The sequence below is a fragment of the Cavia porcellus genome, unplaced genomic scaffold (assembly GCF_034190915.1).
Source record: "Cavia porcellus strain 051 isolate PalLab524CR breed Dunkin Hartley unplaced genomic scaffold, mCavPor4.1 scaffold_7, whole genome shotgun sequence".
NCBI classification, from domain to species: Eukaryota; Metazoa; Chordata; class Mammalia; order Rodentia; family Caviidae; genus Cavia; species Cavia porcellus.
In genome coordinates this window covers 28622248-28638444 of record NW_026947490.1, presented here as the reverse complement: position 1 = coordinate 28638444, position 16197 = coordinate 28622248, and the positions used below count along the sequence as shown (strand labels likewise).

General features: G+C 47.9%; 1 protein-coding gene across 1 annotated transcript; it reads right to left on the bottom strand.

The window, feature by feature from the left end:
* Window positions 1-3839: 3839 nt before the first annotated feature.
* On the bottom strand, window positions 3840-16197 carry LOC134476896 (endogenous retrovirus group K member 13-1 Env polyprotein-like). Its single transcript, XM_063253184.1, has 4 exons — window positions 15634-16197; window positions 11602-12728; window positions 10853-10972; window positions 3840-6432 (listed from the first exon to the last, which is right to left on the bottom strand). The coding sequence occupies exon 4, from the start codon at window positions 6427-6429 to the stop codon at window positions 4420-4422; it is 2010 nt and encodes a 669-aa protein (XP_063109254.1). The 5' UTR covers window positions 6430-6432; window positions 10853-10972; window positions 11602-12728; window positions 15634-16197; the 3' UTR covers window positions 3840-4419.

Sequence of the window (16197 nt, the reverse complement as noted above, 5' to 3'; positions counted from 1 at the left end):
GTTGTGAACTGGGGGAGGTACAGGTGACAAGGGACACGGAGGCCAGCAGCCCTTCCCTGAGGTCCAAATGCCACTGCGGGGACAGAGGGGCAGTGACCACAGCTCCCCACTCCAGGTGGTGGTGCTACACCATGACAATGGCCCTGTCCTCTCCCGTGGGCAGAGCCTGGCCAGCGCCCTCACCCTGCCCTGCCCTGCCCTGGGTGCCAGAAGGAGCACACGTCCTTGTCACCTGCTGTGGGTGCCTGGGCCTTCCCCGCTCCTGTCTCTTCCTGCCTCAGCTTGAAGCTGCGGAGCAGCTGGGTTTGCTGAGCACGCAGGCAGGTGCTTCCTGAGCTGCCCTAGCCGCCTCTGACTCTTCCTTCCCTCAGGGTGGGTCCTCCAGGCAAGAAGCCCGTCCCCTGTCCCCTGCTCTGCGCTCAGCTCCCAGGACAGAAGGGATAGCCCTGAGCCTGCTCCTCACCTTCCACCCACCCCGTGTCCCCCCTTCCCCTGGGTGGAGCACGTTGGAGAAGCACTCCTGTCCCACTGGGCCAGCACATTTGCTGCGCCCTGTCCCCTCTTGGCATGGCCTGTGCTTTCTGCCCCCAGCAGCAGGGAATGTGATGGCCTGCATGCCTGACCATCCCTGTGCACTCCCCTTCCCACACTCCCCAGCTCACCTGTCAGCTCCAGCTACTGTTTGTGGAGCAGAAAACAAGCACTTTTGAAGCACCTACTGGATGCCAGGCATTAGCGGCCCAGCTCATCCTTTTAGCCTTGCCACACTCCAGCCCCCTTGCTCTGCCTGCCAGTTTCTCTCTGCCTGTTCTGAGGGCTGCATTTATTGGGCGCCTGCTGTATGCACCGTGATCTGCCCCAGTGTGGACTGTCCTTTGCTGGCCTCCATCCTGGTCCTCTTCCCTGCGCTCCTCGGCCCTGCCCACCTCTGAGCAGCCCCTTTCCCCTCCTCCCCCCACACTGGGACCACCGTACCTACCTACATGTGTGCAGTCTGTACCTCCTCTCCTCCCCTCTGCTCCCTGCCCTGCGCGCTGCTGGGGAGGAAGGGACCGGGGCAGCACCCCTTGGCCCGGGGGCCAGGGGATACACTCACACGCTGTCTCTTCATCTCTGTCTCTCTCTCTCTGTCCCTCACCTCTGATTCTCTCCCTCTCTGACACTGTCTTTCTGTCTCTGTTACTCTCTGTCTCTGTCTCTCCCTCTCACACTCCCTACCACCTTGGTGCTGTGGGTTGACCCAGTGGCTCCACACCAGCACCTTTTTCTTTTTTCTTTTTTTTTTTTTTTGTTAAGAGTAGGAAGGGTTTACTGGGGAACAGGAAGGGGGCCTGGGAATGGGGAACAGAATAGTTCCTAAGAAACAAGTGGGTGGCCCTTGTGTTTTGCTTTCTGTTCTTGACTCAGAGTCTCACCAGATTGCCCAGGCTAGACTCGAACTTGTGATCCTCTTGCCTCAGCCTCCCAGAGGGCTGGATGGCCGGCGTGCACCACCACGCACAGTGTCTCCCCTCTTTCTGCATCTTGGGGAGGACAGACACTCCATGCACTGCTGTCTGCTGGGTGGCCCGACGTGGGGTGGTGGTCTCATCCTCCTTCCTGGGGTGAGGGAAGAAGGGCCAGTATCTACCTTGTGCTGCCTCTGTGAGCCCTAACCCCCACCCTCCGCTCTCCGTCCCCTGCACCCTCGCCTGGCCCAGGGAAGGGCACTGTGTGAGCTCTGTGCCCAGCTGTCCATGCACCTGCTGCCTTCTCAGCCCCTGGAGCCCCGAGGGAAGGGGCCGGGTGTCCTGGAGCTCAAACCCAGGTGCTGGACAGAGCCAGGCTCAGGCCTGGCCCCTCATGGAGAGAAGCTGGGTGAGGCCACCAGCCCCTCCCATGTTCCTGCAGGGCTGCAGTCTGGGGAGCAGATAGGGAAACTGAGGCAGGGTAGGAGAGGGGCGGGGCTCTGCACGCTTACCTCCCTTTCCTAGGGCCCCTTCCCTCCTCTGCGACTGTCCCCATCTCCCTTAGCCCCCCTCCCCCATCTGTTCTGATGCCAGGTGCCAACCTTCCTGCCCCTGGCCTCCCTATCCCTGTGCTCTGGTGACCCGGCAGGACTCTGCAGCCTCCGCCTGGCACTGCCTCTACCCCCCGTCAGGACAGACATCCCTGTGCCCCACACCTGGAGTTTGCCACCCCGGTTCACATCCTGCCAGGTCCTGACCTGGGCTCCCCACACCCTCTCTGCCCTGCTCCAACTCTTTTATTTTTTATTTTTGTCTTTTTGAGACAGGGTCTTTCTTTGTGGTTCAGGCTGGCCTTGAGCTCACTTTGTAGCCCAGGCTGGTCTCGGACTCGCAACAATCCTCATACCTCAGGCTCCCCAGTGCTGGGATTACAGGTGTGTGTGCCCCACCACACCCGGCACCTGCTCTTGCTCTTGTCCTGTAGCCCTAAGTGCCACCATTCTGGGGAACAGTGAGGGATGGGGGACAGTCACACTGGGGGACCCTGGGCTGCCTGCAATTTGCCCCAGTCTCCGTTCCTCACTCAGGGGCGCCCCAGAGCCCTGGGACGCCCGACACGACACCCACTGAGGCTCCTCGGTGGGTCCTGGCTGCAGCCACTCCACTCAGCATGTGAGCTACTGTCCCTTGCTCAGCTCCTCTCCTGCCTTCTCTGCTCAGGTGGCTTCTTGTGTCCTGCTCCTGCTCGGCTGTCTCTTTCTTCTTCTCTCCCTAGTCCTGTCCTCCTCTCCGGACTCCTCCACTCTGGGCTCCTCCTCTTCCCCACCCCTCTGCCCTCCTCTCTTCCACTCCCTCCCCTCTTCTCCTTCTGTTCCTGCTCTTCTCCCGTATTTTCTTCCTTCTCTCCTCCCCCTCAACTCTCCTCCCCTTCTACTTTCTTTTCTTCCTTTCCACTTCTCTCCTTTTTCTCTTCTGCTCTTTCTCCTCTAGGTCCTCTTTTTCTCCACTTCCCCTTCCTTCCTTCCCCCTCCTCTCCTCCACTTCCTCCTGCTCTCCACTTCCTCCTGCTCTCCTCCACTTCCTTCTGTCCTTCTTTCTCCTCCTCTCTCCTCTCCTCCATCCTCTCTCCCCTTCTCCTCCTCCTCCGCCTCCCTCCCTGACTCCACAGTCCCCCCACTTCATTGCCCCCCCCCGTCTCCTCCCTGCTGTGGGCTTCCCCCCCTCTGTCCTCAGAGCCCCTCCCTCCCCACCCTCCCCTCCCCCCTCCCCACTCCCTCCCTTCTCACCTTCCCCTCCCCGTCCTCTCTCACAGCCCTCCTCCCCCTGCCCATCATCTCCACTTCTCTCTTCTTCCCTCCTGTCTTCTGTCTCTGCCCAGCCCTCTGACCCTCTTCCCCTCTCCTCTCTCCACCTCTCTCACTCCCCGTCTCCTAGCTCCCCTCCTCTCCCATGCTTTCAGAGCCTGGTCCCCTCCTCTAGGGGAAGCACTGCCCTGTCCTTTGCCCTTTGCCCACCCAGGAGGCCCCCTAGGCCAAGGAGGCAGCACCCAGCACCCCAACTGGGGACAACCCCTGTCACCTCTGTGACCTGCTGTCTTTCTGTCCTGTCTGCCGGGGATGCTGGAAGCTGCCTGGAGGGATTGACCACACTGGACCCAGAACCTAAAGATGAAGAGGCTCAGAGGCTGCAGGCAACCTGCCAGGTCATAGCACGTGAGTGGCAGACCCAGGCTCAGGTCATGGTGGAGGCGGCTTTGGGCTGCAGGGGCTTCTGCTCACTATCCAGAGATCTCATCCTCTCCCCAGGCAGCAAGACTGAAGCTACCCAACATGAAGGACAGCACGCCATGGCACAGAGGCCTGACTGTCGTGAGTGTCTAGAGCACTCTGAACTCCGGGCAAGGTAAACACGCACGCCTTGTCGGGACACGGGGGGTACAGCGCTTGGAAAAGAAAGACAGGAGAGACACCTTTGCTGTCTGCACCGCGTTACACTGCACTGCACTGCACTGTACGCACAATCTTTATTTTAGGATTCATATATAGTAAACCCGATCAATTCACAGAGCCCAGATAATTAAGTAGTGAAAAGGCATTCTTTGTGGCAAGCTACAACGTGACAGACTACAATGTTTATTCTAAAACTATCTAAGTGAAGTAAATAATCACAACCAGTTCTCACAACTTCTCTAGCCCAGGAAGAAATTCATTAGCTCAAGAATGTTGTTAATTTGTCTGCTGTTAGTGTCACAAAGGGTGGCCAGCCACTTCCTCAAGACTTCTGCAAAACAAAGCCAGCTCACAGTATGGATTCCAGAGGGTGAGGGCTCACTGAGAACAGGCATTCCCGTTCTACCTCCTTCTCGCATACCAGGGCGGCTATTGTAAATTGCAGGTTAGAGGGGGTTGGGCCTACAAAGTGACACCTCATCTCCCACACTTCCTTCCTTTTTATTTTTTAACAATAATTTCTATAAGATCAGGTTATTAATAGCATTTCGTCTTATGCAGTAAAAATACATAAGAACTATGGCAATGAGAACTATAATTAAACTAAGTCCCATGCCACTAAAAGTGTGGGTAATGTTTTGCCAGATTCCTTTGGAATCTAATCCTTTTAAAGATTGAGCAAGCAATTGCGCGAATTGTGCTAGAGATTTATCATCATTTTGCTTTGCAAAATCCTTGTCAATTTGATTATGCAAAGATTTTATTTCCTCCTGGGCAGAGGTGTTTTCATTTAAATACATTCTAATCATTTCCCATTTATGTTCTGTCTGATTATAAGGTCGTTGGGTTATACAGAAAGTAGTTGAATTCCAATCACATTTTAAAAACACTTGATGCTGAAGAGCCAATATTTTTTTACCCATCCATTCAACTGTTTGTTTAAGGAGGTCTATTTGTTGTTGTAGTTTGGCGTTTATTTGCCACTGAGTTAACCAAAGTTTATGAGAATTCTCATGCCATAATTTGACAACATGTTTTTCTTGTAAAGAGGTATGTAAAGCTACTCCTGAGACTGCTGCTAGAGAGGCTATAGTTATCAGACTTAACAGTACAGCAACCACTATTTCAATAAATCTTTTTGTACGTTTTAACAGATGTTTAAAAAATTCAGTAGTAACAGAAATTACCGGGTCTTGAGACCAAGGTCGAGTTAAATTTATAGGCAACCAAATATGAGTTTTTTGTTGTAACAGCATAACTGTATAAGGCTTAGTGAAATTTAGTGTGTTATTTAAGCATGTAAACAATTGACAATTTAAACAAGTACAAGAAAAATGTGTAAAATTAAAAGTTCCCACTAAAAAGACATAAGGCAGAGGTGCACAAACAGTAATATTATACATTTTAAACCTAGTAAAATTATAAGTAGTAGATACAGATCGACTAGTCCCTGAATATGAAACATTGTACAAGGTTACAGGTTGCATAGCGGCTGGGATCTTCCAAATATGATTTTGAAGGTGATGAGGGTATTCTTCGGCTGCAACAGCAGGGTTAGCGATTTCACCATCTCCCCACCACAAGAGAGCCGTCTTTTGTTGAAATATAGGAGCTCCGTCAGTTATTTTTTTTGGATCTGGAAGACTATACACAACAGAGAGATTACATCTTGTCTCATTCCATTCAGCACATCCATTAACGAATTTTCCAAATGGTCCCCAAATAATATACCCATCAATATTTTTAGCAAATTTTCCCATACATAGTTGCCAAATTATGGGATTATAAGAAATATTTTTATAAGTGAATTCAGGGCATACAGGAAATGTATTTGTATCAGGTGCTGTTAAATTTTTCCAGGTAACATTAAAGGTTTGAGCAGCCAAGGCTTGAAGCCTTGTCCTTTTGTTGCCTGCTTTTATTTCATGTTGAATCCAATACTGCCATCCCAGAGGGATGTAAGGCGGTTCCCCAATGTAAATAGGCCTTTGATTACCATAATAAGTAAAATTGAATAGTGTCCCATCATCTTGATTGTGGGGGGTTAAATCAGCCCACGGTGCTGACAAAATTTCTCTAGGTGTGGTATAAAGTAAAATATCACTAGTTCCCCATTTTACAGGTTCTAATAAAGGGGGGTTTGGAATATATGCCCAGTACGAATGCGGAGGTACCTCAGTCCCCGATGCAACGGTGAGCAAGGCACATAAAGCTAAAAACAAGTTTTCGGGGTTTAAAGGCTTTCCTGCTTGAAGGACAAGCCGTTGCCCTTCTATGGTCAATTTCTTTAATTGTCCCCATGTAGGGAGGGGATTTAAATTTGGTCGCTGTGAGCGGCGGGATTTTCTTAGCTGTAATCTGGCCATGGCTGCGATAGGAACAAACTCAGCATCCTCAGCTTCTAGCTGGTTTCGCGCTCGCTTCTGAAGGCACGGTTCCGGTTCCTTGGGGAGTTGTCTCCGGGGCTGGTGAACAGGATCTGGAGACGCGGGTCCTGATCCATCGTCCAGGGACCCACTGCTGAATTCCATTTTCTGTGGAGATATAACCAAAACCTTTCCCCCTATAGAGCAATGTGCCCCTCTCCCATTCAGCCTCTGGAGCTGTTTTAGTCCAAATAGGTTCATTAATCACAAAAGGCTGTTGTTGCTGTTCAAAATGTTTTTCAGCTCTTGTTAATATTTCACCTTGTGGTAAATTGAGAAAATTTAAAATAAACAATGCTTGATGCAGTAATGTTTTTGGACTGTTTTGCAATTTAAACAGTATTGGTATCTGAATATCCTCCTGACTCCTCCTTTTTAATTTTTTAATTTGCAACTTAAGAGTGCCATGTGTTTTTTTAACAATAGCTTGACCCTGGGGGTTATATTTAATCCCTGTAATATGAATAATATTATGGAGATCACAAAATTGTTTAAATGTTCTGTTAGTATAAGCAGGTCCATTATCTGTTTTGATTTTAGAAGGAATTTTCATAACTGTAAAAGTCTCTAATAAATGTACAATAACATTTTTAGTGGATTTTCCCTGTTGAGCAGTAGCCCATAGAAATGAAGAATAGGTATCAATAACTACATGTACATAAGAAAGCCGACCAAAAGAAGGTACATGTGTAATATCCATTTGTCATAATTTATTAGGTTGAGTTCCTCGAGGGTTGACACCTGTGGGAATAATTTTTAAATGTAATGGTCTACAAATAGGGCAGGCTTTTACAATTTGTTTAGCTTTTGTAAAAGGTATCTTATATTTAAGATGCAAATGTCCTGCATTTGCATGATTAAATTGATGTTTTTTAACGGGTGTGGTGAACATAACTAAGGAATCCACTGTATTGTTACCTGATACTAATGGTCTGGGTAACTGAGAATGAGAACGTAAATGAGTAATAAAATAAGAATGATTTTTTTTTTGAACATGTATTTGTAAATTTTGAAATAAAGACAATAAAGCAGGCTTATTAGAATATAACACAGCTGAATAGATATTTGTCACTACTCCAACAGAATAGGCCGAATCGGCTATAATATTAATAGGTTGGTTATGAAAATCTAAAAACACTTGTAATATAGCAAAAAGTTTATTTTGTTGTACAGAGTTAAAATTTGTCTGACGTACCCAGTAAGATTTTTGAGTCTAATATGTAGCTTTATTTTTAGATCTATCTGTAAATATAGTCAAAGCTTGTGGAATTGGCTGTACAGCTAATAAGGTATTAACCACAAATTGTTGACGTCTAAAAAAATCCCATAATTTACTTTTAGGAAAATGATATGAAAAAGTTCCCATGAAATCTGTTAAAGCAATTTGTAAGGTTTCAGTAATTGACAACAAATATTTTCATTGTTCTTTAGTTAAAGGGATAACTATATTGTTTATATCTTCTCCTATTAAAGTTATAGAACGAGCTCTACCATTTATAATTAAAGCTGCAACCATGTCAATATAAGGCATAACATTTTTAGATTGCTTAGTTTTAGTGAATACCCATTTTACTGGCATAGCATTTTGACCTAAAACTGCAGAGGGATATTGAAAAGTATTAATAATATATAAAGTTAGAGGCAATTTAGGATCAATCCTAATTAAAAATGCATCCTTAATTCGTTGTTCTACAAACTGTAATTCTTGCTCGGCTTTTGTTGTTAAAGAACGAGGGCTGGATGGATCTGAAGAGCCCTGTAGAGTAGCAAACAAATGCTGTAATGCATGGGTAGGAATACCTAGTGTGGGACGAAGCCAATTAATATCCCCTAATAATTTTTGAAAATCATTTAAAGTGGATAACTTATCTCTCCTAATAGACATTTTTTGTGGAATCACCTTTTGTCTAGTAAGAATATATCCCAAATAATGACTAACTTCTTCCTTTTGAATTTTATCCTGTGCTATTACAAGTCCAAACGGAGAAAAATATTGAGGTAAAGTTTTTAAAATATCTTCTAAAACATTTTTATTACTATATGAGAATAAAATATCATCCATGAAATGAGCCGTATAAACCTGAGGCCATCGTGCACGCACTGGTTTTAATGCTGCATCAACATAAATTTGACATATAGTTGGGGAATTTTTCATTTCTTGGGGTAAAGTCTTTTATTGATATCTTTGATAAGGTCTTTGATAATTTGTTTGAGGAATTGAAAAAGCAAACCGTTTTCTATCTTCTGGATGTAATGGGATGTTAAAAAAAACAATCTTGCAAATCTATAACATATACAAACCAACCAGCAGGGAGCGCTGAGGGTAAAGGAATACCGGGCTGAAGGGCTCCCATTTGAATTAAGGATGAATTTACAGCACGTAAGTCCGTTAAAAGTCTCCACTTGCCTGATTTTTTTTTTATCACAAATATTGGAGAATTCCAAGGAGATGTGGATGGTTCTATGTGATGTAGAAAAAGCTGTTGATCAATCAATTGTTGCGCTGTCTGTAACTTTTGAGTAGTCATAGGCCACTGATCTATCCAAATTGGGTCATCATTTATAAGGCAGTAAAATGAGTTGAGCTATACGTTTTCCCTTTAATAATTTATAATCTGTAAGTGAGGACATCAGAATCTGAATTTCTCCAGTATAATCTGTATCTATAATTTCTAAGTGAACAGTAATGCCTTTTTGATTTAAACTAGATCTACCCGTGAGCAAGCCAAAAGTTCCCGCAGGCAGAGGACCAAAAATTCCTGTAGGAATTCTCACGGGAGATTGTCCTCCTCTTAATTTTATATCTTTTAAGGCTGGTATGTCTACTGCGGCACTGTGTTGGGTGGCTGGCTGTAGGGAGAATACGGTAGAGTTATCCCATTGATTTGTCCGGGGCCCGGGGTAGGGCCCGTTTTCCCGTTTTTTTTTTGTTTAGCTGAATTAACTTGTTTACTCTTGTATTTACGAGCCCAATGATTTTTCTTTTTGCATTTTGGACATAAGCCAGGAGCTCTAGATCTCTTTTTTTGATCATTGTCTATAAGTTTTGGACAGGCCCTCTTTATATGTCCTATCTGACCACAATTAAAACATTTTAAAGACTGTTTTTTTTTTAGATTGCCAATTAGTCCACGTGGTTGCCATGGTCTCAGCAAACAGTTGCATTTTTTTAGATTCTGAATTTAAATCTTTACATTGTTTTATAAAATTGTCAATCGTTCCAGTATCTTTTATTGGAATTAAAGCCCTTTTGCATTCATCATTAGCATTTTTAAAAGCTAACATTTTTAAGAGATGCTCTTGTAAGTCTTGTCCCACTACTGTTTTTTCTATAACATTTTGAAGTCTTGCAACGAACTCAACATACGGTTCATTGGCTCCTTGCAGAACTTTAGCCCAAGATCCATATTCTGATCCTTTAGGCCGTATTTTATCCCAAGCTTTTAAAGCAATATCTTTTAATTGAGCATGAATCTCTCTTGGAGCTCCTGCCTGATGCTCAACAGTATCAAAGAAACCTGTACCAGAGAGCATGGGATAAGAAAGGAGTCTAATATTCGGATCTCGATCGTCAGCATTTTGTCTTGCCTTTTCCGCACAACCTTCCATAAACCACATGTGCCACTGTAAATATTCTGGCTCTTTTAAAAGAATTTTGGCCAAGGCTTTCCAATCATAAGGAGCAAGATTACCATAGTGATCTGCTACTGATGTTATTAATTCTCTAGTGTAATGAGCCTGAGGGCCATAAAGGGTTACAGCCTTTTTTAATTTTGCTAAATCATCCATATTAAATGCTTCCCATCTAGGGGGAACTGCCTCTCCATCTATTGGCTGAGGCCTGATTACAGGGAAAGCAAAGGCAGGCTTTTCCTCATCAGAATCCCCTAATTTTGGTAAATCAGCCAAAGCTAGCTTGGCTTTACTCCAATTAGGGTTAGATGGAGGAGGTGCAGAGGGAACTACAGGCGGGTTCTGCTTAACGGAGAGTTGTTTCACCTCTTGTGTTAAATGCTGTATAGCCTGTAAAATTGGGCGATTGTCATAATTTGATATTGCTGCGGCAGCTAAAGCTGAGTCGGCTGTAGCGGATTTTACTTTTGGTTTGGACGCCTTTTCACTACTTAAAGCGATAGCGTCATTTTGAACTACATTCTGCTCCTCCTCTGTGAGGGGCAATTCCTGAATAACTGGCTTAATTTCTAGTTGAAGATTTTTTACAATATGTTCATCTTCCATAGCTTTTAATAAAGAGTACACAACCGACCAAATAGCCCAAAAACGTAAAGGAATCTTCTCCTCCTGTTGCATAGCCCTTTCTATACTAACCCTTGCCTTCCTCCATACTTCTACATCCAAAGTTCCTTCATCTGGAAACCAAGGATTATATTCTTTAATTGTATCAATACACATATCTAAGTCAGCTGACCTGAGCGATATGCCATATATAGATAATAAATGTTTAAGAATTTTTAAGAAAGGAGAGGAAGCAGATTGTCCCATTTCCCCGTAATAAAATTATACTTACCTTCCTAAGCGACCTTTGGAGTCCCTGAATTCGGGCGCCACTTGTCGTGAGTGTCTAGAGCACTCTGAACTCCGGGCAAGGTAAACACGCACGCCTTGTCGGGACACGGGGGGTACAGCGCTTGGAAAAGAAAGACAGGAGAGACACCTTTGCTGTCTGCACCGCGTTACACTGCACTGCACTGCACTGTACGCACAATCTTTATTTTAGGATTCATATATAGTAAACCCGATCAATTCACAGAGCCCAGATAATTAAGTAGTGAAAAGGCATTCTTTGTGGCAAGCTACAACGTGACAGACTACAATGTTTATTCTAAAACTATCTAAGTGAAGTAAATAATCACAACCAGTTCTCACAACTTCTCTAGCCCAGGAAGAAATTCATTAGCTCAAGAATGTTGTTAATTTGTCTGCTGTTAGTGTCACAAAGGGTGGCCAGCCACTTCCTCAAGACTTCTGCAAAACAAAGCCAGCTCACAGTATGGATTCCAGAGGGTGAGGGCTCACTGAGAACAGGCATTCCCGTTCTACCTCCTTCTCGCATACCAGGGCGGCTATTGTAAATTGCAGGTTAGAGGGGGTTGGGCCTACAAAGTGACACCTCATCTCCCACACCTGACTACATGGCAGAGACCCTGCAGGAGGACCCAGGTGGGACACCTCTGTCCCCACCTGCCGGTGGTGGCCCAAAGTGCAACCCTGCTGTACTACATGGAGAACTTTGGGACCCAAAGTGAAGAGACCTACCTGGGGCAGGGAGGGGCTCTCCCTCTCTGTCGATGTCCGCTCCCGGCCGGCAGGAAGGACACACGACAAAGTCTGGTAGTGGACAACCTTTTCTTTTTATTTTTCTTCTCCGTACAGCCTGCCCTGGGTTCTCCCAGCTGAAGCCTCCTTTGGTCCGCTCCCCGCGGCTCCTTTTGTGCTTCAGCCTGCCCCAAAGCCTCTACCGGTCCGCTCTCCGCGGCTCCTTTTGGGCTTCTACTTCCGGGCTTCTATCTGGCTTCTACTTCCGCCCAGGGGTGGCACCGGTATATATACGGGTACAGTGTCCAATCATGTTAAAGTAAGCAAGGCAAGCTGATTGGCTAACATCATCAGTTGCCAGGCAGACTATATTGTTGAGCGGGTTGTTTACACGGTAAGCAGGAAACTAACGTGTTCGATGGGAGGGGTAATCTACCTCAGGCCTCACTCTTTACTACAGGCCTCACGTCCGCCAAGTGAGGCGACCGGGCTCGGGGCTGCGGCTCCCAACATCTCCCCCTTTTTTATTTTTTATGAATGTGCGCATCGTAGCCCTTCCTGGACTGGGTGCAGAGGCTTATGCCCTATGTGTAGGCCCACCGTAGGTCCTTGGCTTAGACCCTGGTCGGCCGTCCCATGGTCTGCCAAGGCCCTGAGGCCCTCGTCCTTTTTCTAGGGCCAGGCACAAACTGGACGGAACCTGGATGCACACAAGCTTGCACTCATTTTCTCTCCGTAAAGAAATCCCCTCGGAGAGAAATTTAGACCTGGGCAGCATCTAACAGTCCAGCGGCTTACGTGCAGGATGGGGTAGGGCCTGGCTTAGGTCGAGTCGTGCTGGGGAGGCACGCTCTTACCCGTCATTGACTCACCTACCCTGCTGTGTATTGTCACCTTATGGAGGAGAATGAGGGATGCCCGCCATATCTAGACTCGGTCGTGGGCCAATTGAGCAAGCCATGCATATGCCTGAGGATCTTCTTGTCCATTTCGGGCTACCGCTATTTCTGTTCATCTTGTTGGTTGGTCTGTGATGGATCTCCAGTAGGGCAGGTCTGATCTTCAGTCGAGGGCTTTGTTGCCCGTGTCAGTCTCTCCGGTATCCACAGTGGTTCTCGTCCCGATTCCTGTGGGAAAACACAAACCGCGCCTCGGTTCCTAACCACCGGATCCGGGCCCATCCATTGTCATGCCGTAGATAACCGCGCCTTTGGAGGCAGGCCTTGGCCTACTCCCCCTTTTTGTTTTTGTAAAATTTCTTTGAGGCTTCTATGAGCCCTCTCAATGATTTTTTGACCTTGGGGATTGTATGGGATACCATGTTTTAATTGAACCTCCATCATTTTGCAGAACTCATTGAAAGCTTTGCCTATATAGGCTGGTCCATTATCAGTTTTTAATATTTTTGGTTTGCCCCATGTGGCCCAAGCTGCCAGGCAATGATTGATCACATTAGACACTTTTTCACCTGTTTCTGCTGTTGCAAATATGACGCGAGAACAGGTGTCTGTGGAAACATGAACATATTTAAGAGTCCCAAACTCCTGTATATGTGTGATGTCCATCTGCCAAACATCACCAGGGATCAAACCTCGAGGGTTTACTCCCATCGGTATGGCAGGTTTGTATGTGGCACAGGAGTCACATAGTCGCACGATATCTCGTGCATCTGCTCTAGAAACATGGAAATGGTTTGCTAGTGTCCTGGCGTTGACATGAAACTTATCATGGAAGGCACGGGCTCGCTCGATTGGTGTTAGTAAGGTAAAAATCCATAACGGGCGAGTGGCAGTGTCAGCAGCCGCATTCCCCTGTGCCATAGGCCCTGGCAGGGATGTATGTGCTCTTATGTGGGTGGTGAAGACCTTATGGTGTCTGTTCTGAAGCAATGTCTGGATAGACAGGAACAGTCCAGCCACTGTGGAAGTGGATCTAATTAAACCGGCAGTCTCAAGCACTTGCATAGCATTGACCACATACCTAGAATCGGAGACAATGTTAATGGCTTCTGAGAACCGTTCAAGAATCATTTTAACGATCTGCAGTTCCACCACCTGAGGCTGATCTGGTTTAAATTGTATGGTAACCGGGGGCTTGCCTAGGATCACATAGTCGCCTATCCCCGTCTTGGAGCCATCTGTATATATTGTAGTTGCTGGGACTAATGGCTCAGAGGCAGTAACCTTTGGAAAAATTATAGGGTGCTGAGTGACAAATGACAAGATGAACACCCATATAAGTCTGGAGGCGACACTGAGGTCCACACCTGCTGACCCAGGGGTGGCCCTTGTTGAAGGCTGCCACCCTGAGCTGTCCTGTCTCTGGGGCGGGGGCCCGCCTGTGAAGGGGGCCCCCTCTGGCCGTTTTTTGGCCCTCTAGCATCTCGTCCACAAATACGGTTGCCCTGAGCATCAAAGACCGACCTACACTCCTCAGCTTTGTGTGATCCCCTCTTGCATCGCCCACAAACATATGGTTCTTCATTCCTAGGACGAGGCCTAGCATCTGCATTGTTTGGGCAGTGACGTTTAATGTGTCCTGGCTCCCCGCAGGCAAAACACCCTTTAGCCTTACATTTCCCTTCTAACCCGCGAGGTCCCCTCTGCTGTACAGCCGCGGCCAGGAGAGCAGCCACTCCCGAGTTGGAGAGCGGCCCCCCTATCTCTCTGCATATCCTAATCCAGGCATTGAGGTCCTTGTTCTTATGAGGAGCTATCGCTGCCTTGCACTCCTTTGTACACTGTTCGAAAATCAGCTGCCTTACCAGCGGTCGAGCCACTCCCGGATCAGAAAATATTTTATCAGCAGCATCTTGCATTCGGGCCACAAAGTCAACAAATGGCTCTGTGGTACCCTGAATTATTTTTGAAAGACACAAGGAGGCTGTTCCAGCACCACTTACTTGCTTCCAGGTGCGGAGTCCTATGGCATTGATTTGCTCATAGACAGCGCCGGGGAACTGGGTCTGGTCATCAGCGTGCCGACCTTCTCCCATAAGCATTTCCTTGTTCCACCCCCGGTTTCCTCGATTGGCGTTTTTCTCAGCCTGCTCTGCAGAGAACTCTGTATACCAGGCTCGCCAATCCAGGTAACTACCCGAGGGCAGACACGCCTTTGCCAGCTGAATCCAGTCCGCGGGGGTGAGGGGCCCAGAAGACAGATTCTCCAGCATGGCAATGGTGTAAGGCGCAGTCGGCCCAAAGGTTGTAACTGCATTTTTAAGTTCTCTAATCTGTTTTATCTCAAAAGGCTCCCATACATTGCGTCCCTGGCCCATAGCTACTTGTACAGGAAATATCTCGTAGGGGCCACTATCTATCCCAGGTGGATGTACCTCATGAGACAAGCGTCCCCCCTGCCAAAGCCGCCTGTAAAAATACCGACCCGCCGGCGGCGGAGCATAAGACGGCGGCCGTGATTGGGCGGAAAATGGGGGCCCGTGCATCACTTCCTGTTCTGGCGAAAGGGGAGAGAGCTCCCAGGCGGCCGCCTCGTGGCGAGGAATCGCCTCCGGAAACGGCCCCCAAGGTGGGGCGGAAGGCTTCGCCTCCCTCTCGCGCCGGGGCGCACTCAGGAGCTCTCTACTCCTCCGCAGACCAGGTTGAGCAGAGCGCAATTCGCGGCGTGACGCTGGAAAAGAACCCTGCGACTCCTTATTGAGCGACTTAGGCTCCTGACAGCTGGTCTCTTTGGCCTCCTTGCCATTCAACTTTCCCTCGTCCTCGGAGTCAGACGACTCCGAGGCTAGAGCCCCGTCCTCCTCCTTAGCATCCTTGTTCCCCTTGACGGACACCTCTCGGGAGCTCCCTGACTGGGCCTGCTCAAATACCCTGCGTACTTTTGTAAGCTCTTGAGAGCTTTCTCCACAACCACCCTCGCTCTTAGTGCCGCTACCTAGCATGTTTCCCATTTTTTAATATGTTACTCACCGCGTGAGGCCCAAGAAATCCGCCACTTACGCGTGAGCCTGAGGGGAGTCTAAAAGCCCTGTAGGTGCGCGCCACCCAGAGCCCAGGCTTATCCCCAACTCACCTGTCTCGCAGCTCTGTACTGGAGCGTTGTCCACTTCACGTCTCGGGGGTGATCAGTCCCCGGGCGGGCCACCAAATGTCGATGTCCGCTCCCGGCCGGCAGGAAGGACACACGACAAAGTCTGGTAGTGGACAACCTTTTCTTTTTATTTTTCTTCTCCGTACAGCCTGCCCTGGGTTCTCCCAGCTGAAGCCTCCTTTGGTCCGCTCCCCGCGGCTCCTTTTGTGCTTCAGCCTGCCCCAAAGCCTCTACCGGTCCGCTCTCCGCGGCTCCTTTTGGGCTTCTACTTCCGGGCTTCTATCTGGCTTCTACTTCCGCCCAGGGGTGGCACCGGTATATATACGGGTACAGTGTCCAATCATGTTAAAGTAAGCAAGGCAAGCTGATTGGCTAACATCATCAGTTGCCAGGCAGACTATATTGTTGAGCGGGTTGTTTACACGGTAAGCAGGAAACTAACGTGTTCGATGGGAGGGGTAATCTACCTCAGGCCTCACTCTTTACTACAGGCCTCACGTCCGCCAAGTGAGGCGACCGGGCTCGGGGCTGCGGCTCCCAACACCT